The 23149-nt window shown below is 42.7% G+C and overlaps 1 protein-coding gene across 1 annotated transcript in view; it reads right to left on the reverse strand.

Moving 5' to 3' along the window:
- The window catches only part of UGCG (UDP-glucose ceramide glucosyltransferase), a 42067-nt gene extending 23713 nt beyond the window's left edge, over positions 1-18354 (reverse strand). Inside the window, exon 1 of the mRNA XM_066256524.1 lies at positions 17815-18354. Coding sequence (XP_066112621.1) covers positions 17815-17912 — 98 coding nt within the window. The 5' untranslated portion in view covers positions 17913-18354. The remainder of the gene's footprint in view (positions 1-17814) is intronic.
- Positions 18355-23149: the final 4795 nt, after the last annotated feature.

The following is a 23149-nucleotide window of genomic DNA, read 5'->3' on the forward strand; positions in this document are numbered from 1 at the left end:
TTGGCTCAGCGGTAGAGCGTCGGCCTGGCGTGCGGGGGACCCGGGTTCGATTCCCGGCCAGGGCACATAGGAGAAGCGCCCATTTGCTTCTCCACCCCTACCCCCTCTTTCCTCTCTGTCTCTCTCTTCCCCTCCCGCAGCCGAGGCTCCACTGGAGCAAAGATGGCCCGGACGCTGGGGATGGCTCTTTGGCCTCTGCCCCAGGCGCTAGAGTGGCTCTGGTCGCGGCAAAGCGACGCCCCGGAGGGGCAGAGCATCGCCCCCTGGTGGGCAGAGCGTCACCCCTGGTGGGCGTGCCGGGTGGATCCCGGTCGGGCGCATGCAGGAGTCTGTCTGACTGTCTCTCCCCGTTTCCAGCTTCAGAAAAATACACACACACACAAAAAGAACCAGTGTTCCCAGAACCCCAGGAGCCCCCCTTCTACTTACTCCCCTGAAGGGTAACCACTATCTTGCCTTCTAACACCATAGACTAATTGTGCTGGTTTTAAAATTTTGTCTAAGTGGAACCCCATAGGATGTATCTGTTTATGAGATTCATCTTTGTGGTTACATTTCGTGATAGTTCGTTCCCTCTCGTTACAGCCCGGTTATTTCTTGTATTAATCCACTGCACCTTATCTCCTTCCTGTCCATGGACATTTGGGAAGTTTCCAGTGTTTGGCCATCACACAGTCTGCAGTCTTGTCTCTGTCGTTACATAAGGACCAAAACTCTGGCTCCTCCCTCCCACCACCCAGCACTTCAACTTTTGGATGAGATGAAGAAACGGACTGTTTACTCTCACACCTAAAACCATTTTTAAAAATCAAACAAAATATAGGAAACAATTGTTTTTAAGATATCTGCTATCAGGTAAAGAGGGATAGTGATTCCTAAGACTCAGAAAATAAATGAGGTGAGCCCTCCAAGTACCCCGCTTACTGCTTGGAGATCATTCCCAGGCCAGGGTACAGGGAAGGGAAACCCGGGCAGAGCCCAGCAGATACCCCTGAAACAAAGAGATGGAGTCCAAGTCCAGAAATATAAAACTACCCAGCAGCCGGCAAAGTTAAATGCAGAACGCCTGACAGCTAATAAAAAATCACCAGGCATGCGAAGAACCAGGGAAATATAATCAATAATAATATGATAATATGAAGAAGAAAAATCAATAATTAGAATCCAAATCAGAACCATCACTGGGATTAAAATGAGCAGGTGTGGCCAACTCACTACTTTGAGCTCCCTCTTCATTTCTGGGGCCTGGAGATTTTCCTTTATTTTCAAGCCATGAGAGAGAGTGTGTGAGTGTGAGTGTAAATGTGTGTTTGTGTGTGTATCTGTGTGTGTGAGAACATCACAGCATTTTCATGTGTTTAGACTAGATGTGGTTCTCACACGTGCGTCGACCACCTCTAGCACAGAAGCAACTTCTATACAAGGTTCCATCAATGCAGTGTGATACAGACTCTAGGTTCAGACCACTTTGCGACTGGGGAAAGGAAGCATCTACCTTTTCCTAGGAGGTGGTCCTTTAAGACTTACACACTCCAAGTGTGGTCCGCGGACCAGCGGCCCTGGCATCCCCTGGAAGCGTGCTAGAAATTCACTCTGGGCCGCACCCCTAGAACTACTGAAACAGAACCTGCATTTTAACAGACCTCCAAGCGACTCACAGGCACATGCGAGCTTGAGAAGCATTGCTTTAAGACTCATCTCTGCTAAATAAACTCTTCCCTTACTTCACTGAACCGGGCTGGAAAGGATTATAGTTCATCCAATAGGCAAGAAATTACCATGAAAGACTATCAGGAAGGAAGAAGGGTCATTTTTGTATTCACAGAAGTTAGGAGAATAAAGTAGAGGCGGGGAGATGGGAGGCAAGGGAAAACATTATAAAGGTCCAAAAGATAAAGACAGGTGCACAAAGGTAGCAAGAAAATGAAACGAGAAAGAAAGAATTCAGAATTCATGGGTCCTGGCCAATGGGCAACGAGGGGAGTGGAGAATGAGGGGTGCACGTAAATGACTCAGGTTCGGGTTGAGGTTAACTAGTGGTGCCCTTCGTAACATCTGGGCACAAGAGATGGGAGGCAGTGACAAGCATTATTCTGAGAACACCCAAGTTACAATGAAGACATCAAGTGGCAATGTCTCTTACCCAGAAGACTACTGTTTTTCAACAATTAGTATACAGAGTGCCCACAGGGAGAAATCACAATTTAATGGACCAGTTGCAGAGCCCATGAATATGCATTTGTGTAAACATCCCAAATGATTCTGATGTAGGCTAGCAATGAACCACACCTGAAGACATACTATAATAATTCTCCAGGGTTCAGCAAAGCAATGATATACACAGTATGTTCTTAATTTTTAAAAACTGAGTAAATGAAGAATGAATAAATATTTAGAGCTCAGAAGGTATGGTTAGTCTAGAGATAAAAATACAAGAGCTATCTACAATTTGGTATATACCTAAGTCTCTTAGGTATAACACGTCATTAGCAGGTGGCCACAAATCGATATAACCTATCACAGAACCGGTATTGCATGAAGAAGCCTAAGAGTAAGCAAGTGACCAGAGAAGTAGAAAGATAGGAAGAAAGTTAAGTCAGAGAAGGACTTATCTGGCTAGGCTCTTTTGTTTTGGAAGAGTTCAGGAAAGAACAACATTGAATATCAAGACAAAAACTGGAATGTCCACTAGACTATGTACCTGGTAACCTTCACAGCACCTTGGGCAGGGGTAGGTAGATAAAAATAGGTTCCGAAGTACATGACCGGGAGGTGAGTAGTGGTAAGTGAATAAACACCAGTTTCTCCTGAACCTGACAGTGAGTAAAGGGGCCAAAGACTAACTAGATGAAGAAGGGGTTTCCAGTGTAACCTGTAATTATTTTTAACTTTTAATACTTGAGTATACATGGTAAGGGAAAAGAGCTAGTTAAAAGATAAAAAAAAGAAAAAAAAGGAGAGGTAATACCCAATGGAATACTATGCCACCATTAAAAAGAAAGAAATTTTACCCTTTGTGACAGCATGGATGAACCTGGAGAGAACTATGTTAAGTGAAATAAGCCAGTCAGAGAAAGACAAGTACCACAGGATTTCAGGCAGACATGGAATCCCATGAGTAGCATCACTCACAGAGGGCAGGGCAGGCTGACAGCTGAGGAGGGTGGGGGGAGGTGTTGAAGGGGCTGGAAAGACTGAGAAAAAAGAAAAGGAAAAAAAGAGAGAAAACTCACACAGACAACAGACTGTGTCTGCGGAGGGGGCCAAGGTGGAAGAGGGTACAGGGGGATAAATGGTGACAGAAAGACTTGACTGACAGGTGAACGCACAATGCAGTGTTCAGAGATGTGTTGTAGAACTGGGTAACTGAAACCTGTCTAGTTTTGTTAACCAGTGTCACCTCAATAAATTCAATTAGGCCTGACCAGGCGGTGGCGCAGTGGATAGAGCGTCAGACTGGGATGCTGAGGACCCAGGTTCGAGACCCCGAGGTCACCAGCTTGAGCGCAGGCTCATCTGGTTTGAGCAAAAAGCCCACCAGCTTGAACCCAAGGTTGCTGGGTCCAGCAAGGGGTTACTCCATCTGCTGAAGGCCCACGGTCAAGGCACATATGAGAAAGCAATCAATGAGCAACTAAGGTGTTGCAACGCGCAATGAAAAACTAATGATTGATGCTTCTCATCTCTCTCCGTTCCTGTCTGTCTGTCCCTGTCTATCCCATTCTCTGACTCAATCTCTGTCTCTGTAAAAAAAAAAAAAAAAAAATTCAATTAAAAAATAATTAATGTCACGCCAGGATCCACAGTGTGAAGTAGGGGAGTTCTGGTACTCTGACAAACATGAGGGTAGAACAGCGAAGGTTTAGAAGAGGTCGTGCAGGTAATGGGTGACGGAGCTCAATTCAGAAAGAAAGTCGGTAGGCAACACTGTGGGCCTGGCTGAGACCCGAGACCGTGAATGTGCAGTGTTACCAGCCCATGAGGCTGCACGGTCACCGTCTGTGGGACTCTGAAAGTACAGACGCTGTAAATCACGAGATGGGCTCAAGATCAGAGGGCAGACTGATATGAAGTAGGGCAAGATAATGAAGTGATGACTTGCGAGTCCTGGGCTAGATGGAATATCAAATGCAGCCAAGAGGTGAGGGCTGCCACTGTGGACGAAAAGCAGAGGGGAGCTGCTCTCAACCTTGGCTGCACAAAGGAAAATCACTTGTGGGAGTTTTAAAAAAAAAAATTCTGATGCCCAGACAATTCAATCAGAATCTCTAGGGTTGTGACTCAGGCAGCAGGTTGTGACCCAGAGACCTAGAAAGCCTAGATCACCGGAGGATTTGAGGACTGAGGTGGAAACTCTTGGAAAGATCAGCAGTTATGGGATGGAATGGAAATCAGAAGCCCGTGAAGAAACACAGAGGAGGTGTGAGAATGGGGAAGAGTGTAGGAGAGAATGAGGACGGGGCTCTCTCCACAGGTATCTAAATGCTGCCAATTATCAGGACCTTGGAGCAATTGTAGAAATGCCTATCCAGATAGCCCGTCCCCATGGATTACTTCCGGGGTTATTTTCAGATCCTCGCTGGCAGTATATTCCGAAGGTTGAAGGGCCCGGGCTGAGGGCAGACTGCCTGGATTTCTACACCAGCTTAACAGCTGTGTTAGCTGTGGGCAAGTTACTTCTTTACCCCCAAGTTTTGTGTGTTTGTTTTTTAAATGTACATAAAAATACCTACATCACAAAGCTGTTGTGAGAAACGAATGAGATTCAGCCACAAAGTAAACACAGCTGTTATTGGTAATTAAAAAAATAGTAATAACTCCGCTAATTTTAAGGACATTTTCCACCAAATGTAACTTCTCTGAATTATCAGAGTTCTGATAAGAGAATTAGAGATGTTGCACACTGATGAGACTTATATGCTAAAATGGAAGAACTAGAAATCCATACATTAAAGATTCATATATATTTAAGTTTTAGGCCATTATGTTGGTGTTTCCTAAAAAAATAAGTAAATAAATAAAACCAACTCTTGTGTGTTAAGAAAGATTTAGAGGGGGGGAGGGGAATCATCAAAAGCCCCAAATGATGGTTTAAAAAGTAAAAAACATGGCAGAAAACACATTTAACACAAAATTCCAATCCAATTACATCCAGTATTTATGGTAAAATTATAGTCAAAGTTAATATTACACCAACTGCCTGACCAGGCGGCAGCGCAGTGGATAGAGCGTTGGACTGGGATGTGAAGACCCAGGTTCAAGACCCTGAGCTTGCCAGCTTGAGCATGGGCTCATCTGGTTTGAGCAAAGCTCACCAGCTTGAGCCCAAGGTCGCTGGCTCAAGCAAGGGGTTGCTCGGTATGCTGAAGGCCCACGGTCAAGGCACATGTGAGAAAGCAATCAATGAACAACTAAGAAGTCGCAACGCGCAACGAGAAACTGATGATTGATGCTTCTCATCTCTTTCCGTGTCCTGTCTGTCTGTCCCTATCTATCCCTCTCTCTGTCCCTGTAAAAAAAAAATATATATATTTATATATATTACACCAACTGTTTAGGAACCAATTTAAAGTTCTATAGACATCACCCAAAAATGTAGGAGAAACATTAAATTTTATAAATTATTATCTACTGAAAAGGACCTGTTACTTTTTTTTCTTTTTTTAAACTGAGCTCTCCTTTCAAACTATGAGATGGGTGGTCAGCTGGGCTGAGTGAAAGGCAGAAACCACGGGATGAACCGAAAACATGAGGCTGGTGTGTTTCAAAAGGCAGTTTTATTTTAAAAATCGCTTGGGCGCAAACAGACTGAGACCAAAGGGTGTCAGTCCCGAACTGCAGGAGGGGACCTTAGATAGAGGGAATTTGCTGGCATGGGGGTTCGTGCACCTGGGCAAACTTAGATTAGCATATGATGGTGCTTGTGCCTTAGTGACTATCTTAACAAAATGAATTCTGCTGCAGAAACACAAGTTCTTTGATGTAGCACAGACTTGGGTATCCTTGGTAAATCCTGAAGACAGCCAAGAGGTCAGTGTCCCAGTAACAGCTGGGGGCCTGAGTCTGTGAGCCTGCTTTCACAAACAGCTATTGTGATTTAAAGCTCCCCCAATGGCCAGGTTCCTCCCCAATGCAAGCTTTGCTACATTTCAAAGTGAAAGCCAGGCAGCTGTTGGGAGAGAGAATAGCAAGCAAATTAACTCTATCTTTACAAAACGTTTGGGTGAGGGGAATATGAGTTTTACAGGGGTTAATTTAACCCTAACACAGAGGTGCTGCACAATCCTGGCCTCTCTTAACTCTTGTCTTCAGAGTCGGACTCAAAACGTCGGATTGTGGCCTCACCAGGCGAAGGTGCAGTGCACAGAGCGTCGGACTGGGATGCAGAAGACCCAGGTTTGAAACCCTGAGGTCACCAGCTTGAGTGTGGGTTCATCAGCTTGAGCGTGGAATCGCTAGTTTGATTGAGCAAGGGGTCACTAACTCTGCTGGAGCCACCCCCACCCCCACCCCCGCCATCAAGGCACATATGAGAAAACAATTAATGAACAACGAAGGTGCCTCAATGAAGAACTGATGCTTCTCATCTCTCTCCCTGTCTGTCCCTATCTGTCCCTCTCTCTGACTCTCTCTCACTGTGTCAAAAAAACAGAAACAAAACCAAAAAAACCCCACGCTGGATTCTGCAGCCACAACGACCCCCCTTCACTTGGCTCTGCTAGAGGGAGAGGCTGCCACCCTCAGAGCAGAGCGGACAGGTAAGATAACTTCCACAGGTACAATATACAAAAGTACAGGTAGGGTACAACGTACAAAGTAATTACTGTTTACTATGTAATCCAAACAATACCACTTTGTAGTATGGAGATGTTCTGAAGGCTTCCAGTTCTGTTTTGTCCGCAGCAGCGATATCGCCACACCCACCCCAGCACAGGCCCGACAGCCAAGATTACAGGCAGCCTTCCCACTCGGCGCCCCAGGGAAGGCCCCACCCCGCAGCCTGGGAAGCGCTCCATCAGTGGCAGCACGTGCCAGCCAGCAGAACCCACAGAAACAGCGTTTGGAATTTTAATAATACTCTTAGCTGTCTTAGAGCAGGATCTCCTTGCGTAACATGTACCGACCTTCACCTGATTTTCAGAAATCTGGTTTTGTTACATTTATAGGAACACGCTGGATAGAAAAATGAATGGACCTCTTCCTACATGGCTAGTCAACTGTTTTAATTTGTTTCATTTTTTTTAAAATAAAATGATCTTGAAAGGTAAGTGAGCAATTTTCACGAGATAGAAAGCACAGTAAAATTTCAATATGTGTCACTTTTCCTGAGGAATTCTAAGTTATATTTTAAATCAGGAGCTAGTATCACTGAAAAAACAAATCCCATTCAGGTAAGGAAGGCCCATCACCTCAAGGACAAAGAGGGGAAAGCGCTCACAGCATGTTGCTGCCGGGCTGTCCCTGCCTGGAACGGGACAGGGACAGAAGCACAGGTGCCATCTGGAGTGTTTCCCCAGAGAAACACTTTAAGTCCAAAAGGTCACGAGGGATGAATCACAGACAAAAAAGAGAGAGGCCTTCAGGGTCCTGCTTTTTATTGTGTGCAAGAAGGACATCTATTCGGGGAACACTTCAAAGAATTACCCAGAGGTTGGTTCTGCTGGACGTTAGTTAGAGATGCTTTCGCTTGATCAATACTAACCCTCTCTCTTGCACAAGGCTTTGCCCCTTTCAAACTGATGGGATGGTCTTATTTTCCCTAGTTGATTTTTATTCCCTAACATCTCAGTCTCTAAAAATGTTAAGCCTTTTTCATCATTTTAGGGTTTTTTTTTTTTTTTTTAATTTATTTAATCCTTCTAATCTTTTAGCACACCTCCCTACTCACTCAACAGTTTAACCGTTTGGACCATTTTTAAGCGCTTTATTTTACAGTTTTGTATTCTCTAATTGAGTTTTGAGCAGGAGGGAAGCCTGGTAGGAGGAAAGCCCCTTGGAGAGAGGGTGGGCTGTGCCGTTCCCCTGCAGCCTCAGCAATATGAACACAGTGCAACACCTCCCACCAGGGAGGCAGCTCGGAGTCCTGCTCCAGAATTCCAAGAATCCGGATACTCGGAGGGCACAGTCTACCTTACTTACAGCCCCAGACGGTGTTTTCATGGTTCTGCTGGGTGGTTCAGCTGGACGAATGTATCTGACTCTGGGAATCTGTCTCTGCTGCATGCCACCCAGCTTGTTAATATTTCAAGCAAAAATATAGGTGGACTGCTCTGTCGGCAGGCCTCGGACTTCACATGTGCCCACAACTTCCAGTGATTAAAGGCTTCTGTTGCTGGTACTTATGATGGAAGGTTGGAAGGCTGGAAGGTTGGTTGTTACTGTGTTTATCATCAGGATGTGTCAAGACTAATGTTACTTCTACTGAGCACTTATCTTTTCAAAAAATGGTTACTGCATTCGAAGGGGCTTCAGCAGCAGCAGCACAAAGCACACCTTCCGGTGCTACCTGAATTCTGCACACACAAGATTGCCCAGGGAACACAAAACACCAACAGTGAGCTTAGTTTACAGGAAAGCACAAACGATTTCCACTAGATCATAGACATATACTACAGAATACAAAAGATCCTATCACCATGGAAAACAAACAGAAGATCTTTATGAATTCTGTTCTTCCCCTCTAAAAAAAACCCACCCAACTCACTAAACCTTTGGTGACAACCCTTAGCCCTCGTGTATGGAAAACAGAGCATGGTATGTTGCCGACAGCAACCAAATAAGAAAGGCAGCTGCAGAAGATGTGGACCCACATCTTTAGGTCGCGCCCCCAAACACAGAAGACTCGCAAACGTACCATCTACTCAAAATCTCCTCTTTCCCAATCATTGAGGAAAATATTGGGACTGTCCTGATCCTCTTCTACACAATTCCACAACACTGCCCCTTTAAAGCTGAATGTAATGTTTAAATTAAACTATTCTGTGTATAAAGTAGGTGTCTGAAGACGAAGGAAAAGTGGGGGACACTTGCTATGATTTGCATGTCAACCACCTAAGGATGGCACTGGGCTCTGCGCTCCCCAGACGACACATCTAAGTGCAGATTACTGATAACAAGACAGGCACTGCCTTTGGAAAACCTTGGGGGGGGGGCGATTCAGATTTGTAGGTAAACATGTTATTGATAGAGCCCTGTTTCTTTTTTAAGATTTTATTTATTTATTTGAGAGAGAGTATATATACAGAGAGAAAGGTGGGGGGGGGGGGGTTGGGATAGCAGGGGGAGGCGTGGGAAGAAACAGCTCACAGTTGCTTCTCGCATGTGCCTTGACCAGGCAAGCCCAGGGTTTCCCGAACCAGCAACCTCCACATTCCAGGTCAGCACTTTATCCATAGTGCTACCACAGGTCAGGCAAGAGAGTACTGGTTTTCTATTTACCTGGCAATTAACTAGAAATAGTGAGATAAAGTTTCTTTTTGGTCCAATCCAGTCCACTAAAATTTACAGCCACTAAAGTAACCCAAATTTTGACCATCTACCTCAAATCACAAAGGCCAAAAACACTGAATTAATAAAAGAGAAAAAAAACCCCACTATTACAACTAGAAAAGAATCCAAACATCATTTATTCAACAAGCAATAACTGAGTGCCTAGTTGACATAGGAAATACAACATTTGTAAATAAGACACCATTCCCTGACCAGGCGGTGGCGCAGTGGATAGAGCGTCCGACTGGGACATGGAGGACCCAGGTTCAAGACCCCAAGGTCGCCAGCTTGAGTGTGGGCTCATCAGATTTGAGCAAGGCTCACCAGCTTCAGCCCAAGGTTGCTGGCTCAAGCAAGGGGTCTCTCTGTCTGCTGTAGCCCCCCCCCCCCATCAAGGCACATATGAGAAAGCAATCAATAAACAACTAAGGAACCGCAACAAAGAATTGGTTTCTCATCTCTCTCCCTTCCTGTCTGTCCCTCTCTATGACTCTGTCTCTGCCACACAAAAAAGTTTTAAGACACCATCCCTACCCTCAAAAGCTTACAATCTAATTAGAGAAAGAGACAACTGAACACATTTACAATTTAGATGGATAAAATCAAGGTACTGTGAGAGGACAAAAGAGGGGGTGATAATCTAAAAAGAGCTAAAATTACTTAAATGAGGAGTTAAACAAAAAGGAAGGAAGGAAGGAAGGGAAGGGGAGTAAAGAAAAGAAAGGAAAAGAAAGGAAGGAAAAAGAATTCTAGATAAATTATCCTGCATTTTTAGGGGAATACCAGTAATTCACTGCTGCTGAAGATACAGGTACAAGGAGGAGGCCCAGCTCCTAAGGAACTACACACGTCTTATTAAGGAGTTTACATTTTAAAGTAAAGGCAATGGGGAGCTCTGGGAAGACTTTAAGCCCGTGATTTAAGATTAGTGTAGCAGTAGGATAAGGCTACAATAAGAAAAGCAAAGTACTGTAGAAAGGGAACAAGGCTGTAGGCAGATACCAGTAAGAGACAGTTTTAAATAATCTAAGGTAAAAAGACAAGGTATACTGAACCAATGATGTAGGAAAAATTTAGGAAAAGGAAGGGATGATGAATTTACAGAACAATTACTGAATATTAACACTGAATTGCAATTTTCATTTTGCTTTTTCAAACTGTCACAATCCAGTCCAATTCAGTATTTTTCCAGGCTCAAGTTAATGGGGCGCACTTGCCTCATTCATTCACCACAAACTGGTTATGGCAATAGAGACCTAGACCAGCAATTTTCAAACAGGTGTGCCACAAAAATATTTTAAACATGCAATACCTGACTATTCAGTCAGGGGCACTGACCTCGTTTCCCTTAGACTGTCAAATTTTAAAATGACAACATCCAACACAACAATAGCCATCCCCGTGTGAATGAATCAAAATTATACCTAGATTTCTTTTTGTCAGATAGGCAAATATATATATATAATATATATAATAAATTTTTGGGGTGTGCTGCAGAATTTTTGCAGTTTAGTTTATGTGTGCCATGAGATATAAAAAAGGTTGAAAACCACTGACCTAAGACTGATCAACATCTGACCAAAGTCCAAATAAATTCTCATTTACATTCCACACAGGCCCACAACACCAATGCCTTAATAAACTTAAGGCAAAATCAGACCATGTAAAAATAATATTTGAGCCTTGGCCAGTGGTGCAGCGGATAAAGCATCATCCCGGACTGCCGATGTTACTAGCTCGATCCTGGGTTCACAGGTCAGGGTACATATAAGAAGCAATCAACAGGTGCACAATAAGTGGAACGAGTTGATGCTTCTCCCTTTCACTTTTCCCTCCCCCCTCCCTCCCCCTCCTCTCTCTCAAAATCAATGGAAAGAAAAAAAATACTTTATAAAAAATATTTGAAATGTTAAAACTTACATTAAAATCATGAGTTTTGGAGAGGTACTTTGTCACAGTTATAATAGTGACACTACTGGGTATCTAAATTCCGCTCAGAAGCTATGCAGCAGGTATCAAAGTTGCAATACTAGAAAAGTTAGAAAAGGTAGAATTAAATTGAAAAAAATCTCCAGGAAAAGGAACTCTGGTTTCCTAGAAGGTAATTAATACTTACAGATACAACATGTATTTCCACACAGGGCTGGCACCCCCAGTCCACTAATGGAAAAGACGGCCTAACACTACACATCAAGACATTACATAGTGTGTGGGGGGGTGATAATCTGAAGCGGGGGAATGGGAGAGAAGGGGAGAAAAAGAATGGAGCTGGAGTAGGAAAAAAGTCAAGGTGTTTTGTTTAGATACCCGTCATCCAGCAATATGGCTCCTAAAGGGCTGAGGCGGGAAGAACACAACTGTTATCAGGGTTTCATATGACTTTACTGCAGCCCCCAAGCTAACAACACACTAGCTCTCAAAATAGAAAAAAACTTAAAAAGATCCCTTACCAACTCTGCCTACTGAGGCTGTGACATTAGTTCCATTAGGAAACAAGACATTTTGGGAATATGAGCCTTGAATTTCAAATGCTCTAATCTCAATATTACCTTTCACATTCTAAATAGAAATACCACAAATGTGTGCCATTGAAAATATGTTATAAAATGACTAGCATCAGTTTAATATTAAAACTGGTAAAGAGCAAAGTGGTAGGTAGAGATACCAGTGAACCGAGATAGCTTTTAAATATTAAAAATGATTTTCTAGTTTGTAGATTATCTCAGTTTTTTTAAAATGCAGACTTACAGAAATTCTAAAGACATTTGTGAAATCTAAACAAATAATTTTTGTTAAATAAGAACTGTTCATTGTACTGAAATTCAGCTCCATTTTTTTTTTTAATTAAGTGAGAGGCAGGGAGGCAGAAACAGACTCCCACATGCACCCCAACCCTTGCTCGGCAACTGAGCTATTTTAGCTCCCTGAGGCGAGGCCATGAAGCCATCCTCAGCACCTGGGGACAACCTGCTCCAACCAAGCTCTGGCTACAGGAGAAGAGAGGGGAAGGGCAGGGTGGAGAAGCCAGATGGTCGCCTCTCCTATGTGCCCTGACCCGGAATCAAAACCAGGATTTCTATTCAACGGGCTGATGCTCTACTGCTGCATCAACTGGCCAGGGCCTCCATTTTTCTTTTTAATACAGGCCAATACTTAGCTCTTCATCTCATTTTAAGAAGATACAAAAAAATTGAACATCAAATCTAAATTAACCAGATACCATTACACACATTTAATTTTTTAAAATAACCAATTGACTTTTTAAGTGTTTTTTTGTTTTTTCTCAGCAATTTTTCTACATTATTTGTATCAAACATTTTTTAACAATTAGGAGCTTACAGATTATGCACCTTACTCTGAAAACCAGATATGGAGCCATATTAATTTTTAAAAATAGGCTCAATTTTTACCGGTTGCATACAGAAGGTTTTAGAAGGAGAGTATTAATAAATGCTTATTTCCGTTTATTTATACGTTAACTTATTTCAAAAGGATCTGAGGACACAGAATATGTATTTAGAAAATATTCTTCAATAAAATACAGAATGCTTAGCACAGTATTTTAAGCAAAATTGCCAATGCTCTTTAATTTTGCTTGTCAAAATGCTGAGATATCAAATTTGCAATTTTACTAAATACACTAGAGAGGGAAAGGGGGAAAAACAACTTAGTTCTCTGCTTAAAGACAGCTCAAATTAAGCTGAGAAGTATTTTTACTTCAGTAAGAAAGGAATCAAATCAAACGTAAATAATTTTGGCCTGACCAGGTGGTGGCACAGTGGATCCAGCGTCACACTGGGATGTGGAGGACCCAGGTTTGAAACCCCGAGGTCCCCGGCTTGAGCGCAGGTTCATCTGGCTTTAGCATGGGGTTGCTGGCTTGAGCATGGGATCATAGACATAACCCCATGGTTGTTGGCTTGAGCAAGGGGTCACTCGCTCTTCTGCAGCCCACCCACCCCACCTCCCTGGGTCAAGGCACATATGAGAAAGTAATCAATGAATAACTAAGGAGCTGCAAGGAAGAACTGCTGCTTCTCATCTCACTCCCTTCCTGTCTGTCTGTCCCTATCTTCCTTCTCTCTGTCTCTGTCAGACATACACATAAAAATGAATAAATAAATAAATAAAGGTTAGGATATAATTTAATCATAAATTAAGCTCTTCATTATTTGCTTTATGTTCAGTTATTCATTTCAGAAAGGTATTCACAAAATTCCTTTAATTAGCTAGTCATTATAACTTGTTATAATTGACCTGCATTTTCATTCTATTTTCATGTAACTTTTCAGGATCTCATTACTGTCAATAAAAAAAAAAGGTAGCGCCCTGGCCGGTTGGCTCAGCGGTAGAGCGTCGGCCTAGCGTGCGGAGGACCCGGGTTCGATTCCCGGCCAGGGCACACAGGAGAAGCGCCCATTTGCTTCTCCACCCCTCCGCCGCGCTTTCCTCTCTGTCTCTCTCTTTCTTCCCCTCCCGCAGCCAAGGCTCCATTGGAGCAAAGATGGCCCGGGTGCTGGGGATGGCTCTGTGGCCTCTGCCTCAGGCGCTAGAGTGGCTCTGGTCGCAACATGGCGACGCCCAGGATGGGCAGAGCATCGCCCCCTGGTGGGCAGAGCGTCGCCCCATGGTGGGCATGCCGGGTGGATCCCGGTCGGGCGCATGCGGGAGTCTGTCTGACTGTCTCTCCCTGTTTCCAGCTTCAGAAAAATGAAAAATGAAAAAAAAAAAAAAAAAAAGGTAGCTTTTGTGAGGTGTTAGAAAGTACAAAGCCTCTCTATAGTGTTTCAACTAAGGTGAATGATTGCATTATTCTAAAAAACATAGAAGTATTCTAAGAAAACTTTACTGGTTATCATTAAGCACAAAATAAATAACTTAATTCTGGAGCTTTCTCAAGTCTAAACACTCCAGATGGTTACTAGGGATATTAGGTTACATCACTAGTGTTAATTTTAATTAAAGAAGTGTGACTTTACCACTGTGTATACATAAAATAGAGGGGAGGGGATGTATATCATGGTGCTGTGCTGAAAGAAGTCCATTTGCTCCAAACTGAGCTGTAAATTTAATGATTCCAATTAAAAAACAAGCCTGACTTGTGGTGGCACAGTGGATAAAGCACTGACCTGGAATGCTGAGATCGCTGGTTTGAAACCCCGGACTTGCCTAGTCAAGGCACATACCAGAAGCTACTACTATGAGTTGATGCTTCCCACCCCTTCTCTCTCCTCTCTCTAAAAATAATCAATAAATCAAAACCTTAAAAAAAAAAAAAAAAGTTTACTTAGTCTAAACAGAAAGAGCCTAAAGTTCATCTTTAAACAAAAATGTGTAAATGCCAAAAAGTTTGCAAAATAATAAGACGGAGCTTGCCTTCATAAATGAAAACAGCGGCTACTGGCCCAAGAACGACTAGATCCATGAGGCGGCATCAGCAGCACTGAAACATACCCACGTACACACAAGAATTTCGTTTGTAAGAACCACAGTATTTCAAAACTGGAAAAATCAAATAATCACTCAATAAATGAGTCTGAGAAAAGTGGCTAAATATATAGGTTGAAACTAAAATTACGGCTCTATTTCTTATCATAACAAAATCAAATATTGAGTACATTAAAGAGTAAAATGTAAAAAAAAAAAAAAAAACAACCAAATGGAGAAAACTCAAAACACTAAAATATCCTAACTATATAGTAACTGGGTAGAACGGAGAAGAAAACATTAGAAGAGGAAGACCGTGGCTACCTAAAACACACAGACACACTTTTCTCCCTGTTAAATATGTGCACGAAATTGAAAGACAAAACAAACAAAACCTGGGGAAAAAATTGTAACATAAAAAAGAACAATATTCATATCAAAAAGATCAAGTCAGCAACAGATTGCGTACATGCACAGGATTATGAGCATGTAACTCACAACTAAATGTAACTAACATAAATATATGAATGCTGTTCAATAGAACTAGTAGTTAAAGCAATGGAAGAACTATAAAACTAAGTATCCCTTGATACTTAGTAAGGGGAAATGGGGACCATCATACAATGTTACCAGGACTATGAATAGATACAACCTTCCTTGTAGAACAGCAATTTTCAATCTTTTTCATCTGGTGGCACACATAAACTGATCACTATAATTCCATGGCACACCAAAAAATACATTTTTTGGCTCTCTGGCAGAAATAATTTTGATTTATTCACACCAGATGGGCTATTGTTGTGTTGGCTGCCATCATAGTTTTTTCACAGTCTAAGGAAAAAGATGTCAGTGCCCCTGACTAAATAGTCAGGTATTTGCATGTTTTAAACATTCTTGTGGCACACTAGTTGAAAGTACTGCAGTAGAGCAGTTATGTATAAAAGTTTCAAATGTGCACCACTTCCAGCCCAATAATACCTCTTTCAGAAATGTAAACTACAAAGATCTGTCAAACATGTATGCATACAAATTCATCAGTTTGTAATATGGATAAGCAACCTAAATGCCCCTCTATAATAACAAATACATACTAGTTCATCATAAATGAAAATGCCATGCATCTATTTAAAACAATGCAACGATCTTACATTTATTAGCATGCAAAAAATATTCATGGCATTTTGCATGGAAGTTCTATGTGATCAGTTGGATGTCTTGTTCAATCTTATTTCCAGCACCTAGAACAGTGCCTTCAATAAAAGAGTTTCCCAAAGAGCATTTGTTAAATAGCTGAATTTTAAAAGCATGTTACCGAAAAATAATAATAAAGTCCCTTTCTCTCTCCGCTTCTTCTCTTCTTCTCCATTCCAAACAGAAGCACAGGGTGGGGCAATAGTAGGTTTACAGTTGTGAGTACTTGAAATGCAGTGCTTATTCTCATATTATTCTTTATTAATTATTGTATTAATTTCCATTTGAACAACTGTAAACCTGCTTTTGCCCCAATTTGTCTAAGTGGAAGGAGAAGGCTGACAAAGTAATGGAGTTTTGGTTGTGTTAAATTTTCTTTTTTACTCCTCTCTGTACTGTCTAAATTCCTTATATAGAAAGCAGTTTTTAGTTTTATGAATGGAGGAAGAAACAAAATTGGTTTTTAAGAACACATTTAAAATGAACTCAAAATGTATTCAGTGACTACAGCTGGATAATACATTCTTTCCTCTTCAAAGAAATATCAGTGTCTTGTATAATGTAGCCTCCTTCCCAGGTACTAGGAAAAGCCACACTATGCTAACTAATGCAGCATTTCCAAAAGAAAAAAAAAATTCTTTTTCTCTAGTAATAAGTGAAAAAATCTAAAAGTAATTAATGTCTTAAAAGTCCTTCCCATCTCTTATATACCCTATACTAGTTGGTGTTAAAGATAACCATATACAATCATTTTCTCTTTTAAGCTAAAAACCCAGTGAATCCGTATCAGTAAAACGGCCTATATGATTCATTTCTTTGAGAAAGTCGATTTCAGTTTAAAGACAATCCAATTATCAAAATTAGCCACATACCCTATGTCACTATTCATTTAACCACCCTGTTTTATTTCATTAATAGACGTTATCGCTATTGGAAATAACCTTATTCGGACTTTTATTATGTCTCTTCCTTTGGAACGTAAGCTCTATGAGGACAGGAATTCTGTCCTGCTCATCGTCGTGTCCCCAGTAAATGACATCTAGTAGGCCTCAGGAAAATATATGTTAAATTAATAATGAAAAGGTTGGGGGGGGGGATGACACAAATCTAAACAAGATAACAAATTAAGGGGGGACCACACTGAAATGTACAAGCTGACAGGACTCAAGACTGTAACGCCAGCTCGAAGGTTTGGTGGGTATTTTTTCAAGGAGGACAGGTGCTTCCCACCTATCTGAGGACATAGAGCTCTTCTAAGAAGAAAATCCACAGGGATGTCTCCAAGTGGCTGTGTGCACCTCCCAGAGGAGTGGAAACGATCATTACCATAATAAAAGTGTGGCCCAGGTCAAGAGAAAAAATAATACACCATACATTTTGGCCCAGATGAAAAATCACACGAATCCCTGACACAATCAAACCAAGCAAGCAACCCTCTGCACGACACGTAAGAAGAGCGTAGTCTCCTGTATCCTGGCTAGAGTTGCCTGCAGCCCAGCAACCCCCTCACTGGCTACTTTTCCCTCCCAAGGACCCTGCACCCTAGCTGGTCCAGGGGGAGAGGGTATGGGGGGGGGGGATTCTGAGAATTAGCTCGCTGAACCCCCACCCGAACCCAATCCCCTCCAAAGAGCAATCCCTCCCCCCATCGCCTGTCCCTGAGGCCTCGAACCCCGCCACAGGGTCTGCCAGCTGCCCCTCACTCACGTGTAGATGATGGCCATGAAATGCATCAGCCACAGCACCAAGAAGAGGACGAACCCGAAGACGGCCATTCCCTGCAGGGCCAGGTCCAGCAGCGCCATCCCCCGGCCCGGCCCGGCCTACTCCGGCCGCCGCCGCGGACAGCGCTCCCGCAGGAGGAGGACAGGGTAGGCGCCCGGCGCGGGGGCGCAGGAGGGGAGAAGGTGGGGAGAGGAAGGGGCGGAGTGGGGTGGGGACGGAAGGGGCGGGCAGGGCCTGCGCGCCCCCGCCCGCGCGCACTCGCCCGCGCGCTGCCCTGGGCGCGCTCCCGGCCGCGGGCGCTGCGGTGGTCGGGCTGGGTGGGCTGCGTGGGCTGGGTGGTCAGGGTGGCCGTGGCTCCCCGTGCGGGCTTCCCTCTCTACACCCTGGCGGCCGCCACCCGGACCCTGCGCGCCTGCGCCCCCGCCGCCGCCACCGCCGCTGCCTCGCCACCGGGCTCCGCGCCGCGCTGCTCCTGCCCTGCTCTGCCGCCGCAGCTCCGTGCACTAATCGAAACCGGCGCTTGCGCCCCGACTCCCCGGCGCGCCCGGCTCCTCCCGCCCCCGCCCTCCGCAGCCGCGGCGCCCGCCCTCGGAGGGGCGGTGCGCGCCTCTGCTCCCCGCCCACCGTGCCGCCCGCGGGCCGGCTGCGTCACCGTCGCGAGCAACCCCCCGGGAGGCTTCTCCTGTAGGATGCCGGCCGGGCTTTTCCCCAGGCTCCTGCCTCGGGCTGCCGCCTACCTTTCCGCGTCGGGCCGAGGCGCCCGGGGCGGCCAGCGTTGCAGCCCGAGGCCAGCCTCCCTCGGCGGCGGAGGCGGAGTATAACCCTTTGTCGGACTTGGAGGCTGCTTTCCCTCTGTCAGTCTCTGGTGTCCCACGGCGCTCCGGAAAAAGACCTGGGGTTCTAGGCAGCCTCGCGGGGTGCCTCGCCACCCGGCTTCCAGCGCCGCGTCCGCAAGCTCTCCGCCGGGCATTGCTCCGAGCGGATCAGGCCCTCCAGGCCAGGTTCCTGGGCGCCAGGGCTCCCATCGTCTTGCTCCTCACTGCTTTTAATGCTGCGGAATCCTTGATCACAGAGGACCTGACAGTAAAATAATTTCCTTGTGCCTCTCAGATCTCTAAGCACCTTAGAAACCGCGTGTAATATAAAAGCAAGTCTTTAATTCAGAATGTAAAGATTCAGTTATTAGTGAACTCCCCAAGATTACTGTTTAATTGGGTAGAGATGTGGCTCTTGAGCGCTTGTAATGTGGCCAGTACCGAATTCAGTTGTGCCATGAGTGTAAGCCATACACTGAAGTCAAGACCACCCCATTAATAAAATTTACATTTATTACATGTTGAAACAATAATATATTTGATATGTTGGGTTATATTTAAGTTATTAAATTAATTTCGCCATTCTTGTTTTACTTTTCAAATGTGACTTGCTACTAGGAAATTTTAAATTACACACAGGTGGAAAGTACTTTGGATAGTAAGGTAATTTAGTGTTTATCTTCATTTAAAATCAGTCCAAGGAGATGTTTTAATCTAGTACTAAATGTTTCTGTTTGTTGCTTTAGCCTAGATGAGTTTATACTGTTCAACGATTGTTTCATGTTTAAACAATGTTTATTATTTCAAGTGATTTCCTTTTAAATAATCCATGACTTCCTTGAGAGATTTTAGAATTGAATTCAATTTTGAAAAGAAGTTTATTTTCTCATTGCAATTTAGGATAGTTAATATTGATTAATCGATTTACCTCAATCTACCCGTTAAATCATAAACTACAATCAGGAAAGAGTTTAAGGTAATGTCCATATTGAGAATCAATCCTGGATTCCCTGTACTGTTTGTTTTATCCGCTTTAACGTAGATGAGAAAGAACGGAGCTTAGACCAAACTTCCATTGTTGTTACTGGTTGATAAATTAATGTTCTAGCAGGGTAGTGTATTAACATCGAAATAATGTTACAAATGGAAAATTTAAAACCTCACTATTGCAGTTAATCAATTCTAAGGCATTAAAAAAAACCCATTTTAACATTCTAAACTGGAAATGCAATGACATCTTACAATTAATTGGTAGGTGTTTTTTAAAAATGACATGTAAAATAACTGAGTTTTAAATTAATACTTTTGTAGATTTCACGAACTACATCAATTGGTCAATTTAAGCATTTTGTTATAGTCTGTGTTTCTTCAAAACATTTTTTTTGAACCTTCTAAGGAAGGATTTTATGCAGTATGATCAATTACATAGAAAATGAGGCCCAAGAAAAGTGAAGAAGCAGATATTCTTAAGAGCTAACAGATTAGCTATAATTGAGCATAATCAGAGGATTAAAGATCAGCTATGTTGTACTTGGGCCTGTGCACTTCGTCTATCTAAACCCTGATGCTGATTTTAAAGCAGAAGCTTTAGAATATGTAATCCTAACATTCTAAAGATACCATAAATGTGTAAATCTCTTCCAGGTAATGCAACAACATAGGAGTCTAGTAGCAAAAATCCTGTTTATTCATCACACTTTTGGTAGTTAACATTGTTTGGGTTGCTTTGTCTGAAGGGCCTCTCTTTTAGAAAACCAATTCTCCAAGTTCAGGGCTTCTGACTTTTTCCAGTGGCAATCCAGTAACATTAGGACATACTAGAATTCGTACAGCTTGAGGAGCCGTTTTTAGAGCCAAACAAAATCCAAATCTGTCCTTTAATGGCCCTAGCTATTTTACTTTATAAAACCTAAACAAGAAAAGAATCCAAAATGTCTGGATCAAACCAAATAATTTAATTATAGCTGATTCCGAACTGAAACTGACATGAAATTGTATTGGTTTTAGTCCCATGTTCCAGAAAACAGGAGAGCAGAAGGCTGTGAGGACACAGGCCCATGAGTTATTTCAGCAAAACAAAAGTTATACTTTGGGAAGTTGATACTCTTAGTTGCATTGTTTCAGAATGCCTATACTGTGTTTAAAAGTTCCTATTAAATTTTTAAAAAGTTATAACATTTTCAATAATCAGGATTCTTGATTTAGTTGTGTCTAAGAAAAACATCATCTTTGGTGAGATTTTGAGATAAATAAAGTTTAAAATGTGACACTGAAAAGCTAGCTATGCACAGAAAAAAAAAAAGACTGGAAGGAATTACACCAAACGATTATGAGTATTTGTCTTTGAGGAATATAATCTGTTCATTTTTAAAGTCTGCCTTTTTATATTGTTGACTTTCTGTAATGAGCATTATTGTTATGAAGAAAAGTGACTACTTTTCTATTTTACAAAAATGTTAATGATGAAAACCATATAGAAATTTTGCATAACTTATTTTTTAGAAATATGAGTGGTACAGTCACTGTGGAAGACAGTTTGGCAATTATTTAGAAAACTAAACCTACTTTTACCATATGATCCAGCAGTCGTACTCCTTGAATAGTTACCCAAATAAGTTGACAACTTATGTCCACACAAAAACCTGTAGAAGGATGCTTATAGCAGCTTTATTCATAATTGCCAAAACTTGGAGGCAACCAAGATGTCCTTCAGTATATAAATAAATAGATAAACTCGGGTATGTCCAGACAATAGAACAGGGGTCTGCAAACTACAGGCCCGCGGGCCACATGCGACCCCCTGAGGCCATTTATCCGTTCCGCTGTACTTCCGGAAGGGGCATCTGTTTCATTGGTGGTCAGTGAGAGGAGCATAGTTCCCATTGAAATACTGGTCAGTTTGTTGATTTAAATTTACTTGTTCTTTATTTTAAATATGGTATTTGTTCCCGTTTTGTTTTTTTACTTTAAAATAATATCTGTGTAGTGTGCATAGGGATTTGTTTATAGTTTTTTTTATAGTCCGGCCCTCCAATGGTCTGAGTGAACTGGCCCCCTGTGTAAAAAGTTTGGGGACCCCTGCAATAGAATATTCAGCACTAAGAAAACCACAACAACAAGGTATCAAGCCATGAAAGACTTGGAGAAAGCTTAAATGCATATTATCAAGTGAAAAAAGACAATCTGAAAAGCCTACATACTGTATGATTCCAACTACTGTATATGACATTCTGGAAAAGGCACAACTAGGGAGACAATGAAAAGATCTGTGGTTTCCAGTGAGGAAAGGGAAAGGTAAGGAGGGAGATCACAGAGGGTTTTTAGGGCAGTGACACTCTTCGGTACCATACTATAAAGGTGGATGCATCAAAACCAAGGCCGTACAACACCAGGAGCGAACCCCAGTGTAAACTACGGACTCTGTCTGGGTGGCGATGTGTCAGTGTGGTTTCATCAACTGAAACAATGTACCCCCCTGGAAGAGAGTGCTGAGAGTGGGGGGCCTGTGCACGTGCCGTGGCAACGGGGTAACTCCGTGCTTTCCGCTCAATTTTACTGTGAACCTATAACTGCTTTAAACTATTTTTTTATTTAAAAAAAGTTAGTGAGTGCTCCACTAGAAGAAAATTATTGGAAATGTTGTATGTCTGAATAAGTGAGATAAACTAGTTTGTCATTAGATCCCAGGACTTTGCACCTTCCAGGCAGTGATTTTCCACCTTTTTCATCTCACGACACACAACAGCTAATTACCAAAATTCTGCAGTACACCCAAAAATATATATTTTTGCCAATCTGACAAAAAATAGGTATAATTTTGATTCATTCACACCAGGTGGCTATTGTGTTAGATGTTGTCATTTTTTTAAAATTTGACAATCTAAGGGGGAAAAAGTCAGTGCCCCTGACTAAATAGGTACTGTATTACATGTTTTAAAGATTCTTTTTTCTTTCCCTTTTTTTTTTTTTTTTTTTTACAGAGACAGAGAGAGAGAGTCGGAGAGAGGGACAGACAGATAGGAAGGGAGAGAGATTAGAAGCATCAATTCTTTATTGCGGCACCTTAGTTGTTCATTGATTGCTTTCTCATATGTGCCTTGACCAGGGGGCTCCAGCAGAGTGAGTGACCCCTTGCTCAAGCCAGTGACCTTGGGCTCAAGCCAGCGACCCAGTGCTCAAGCTGGTGAGCCTGCCCTCAAGCTAGATGAGCCTGTGCTCAAGGTGATGACCTCAGGGTTTTGAACCTGGGTCCTCTGCATTCTAGTCCGACCCTCTATCTACTGCGCCACTGCCTGGTTAGGCTGTTTTAAAGATTCTTGAGGTACACCAAGAATCTTCCATATATAAATGTAAAGATCACAGTTCAGTTCCTTATGGTTATTTTTAAAAGACTGTAAATTTTCAGCCCTATGAAAACTTTTTTAAAATAAGGTTAAAAATAAAGAGATCTGGCCCTGACCAGTTGGCTGGTGAGTGGATGTCCCCAGTGTGATTCCAGTTAG

Source organism: Saccopteryx bilineata, chromosome 2, assembly GCF_036850765.1.
Source record: "Saccopteryx bilineata isolate mSacBil1 chromosome 2, mSacBil1_pri_phased_curated, whole genome shotgun sequence".
Classification (NCBI taxonomy): Eukaryota; Metazoa; Chordata; class Mammalia; order Chiroptera; family Emballonuridae; genus Saccopteryx; species Saccopteryx bilineata.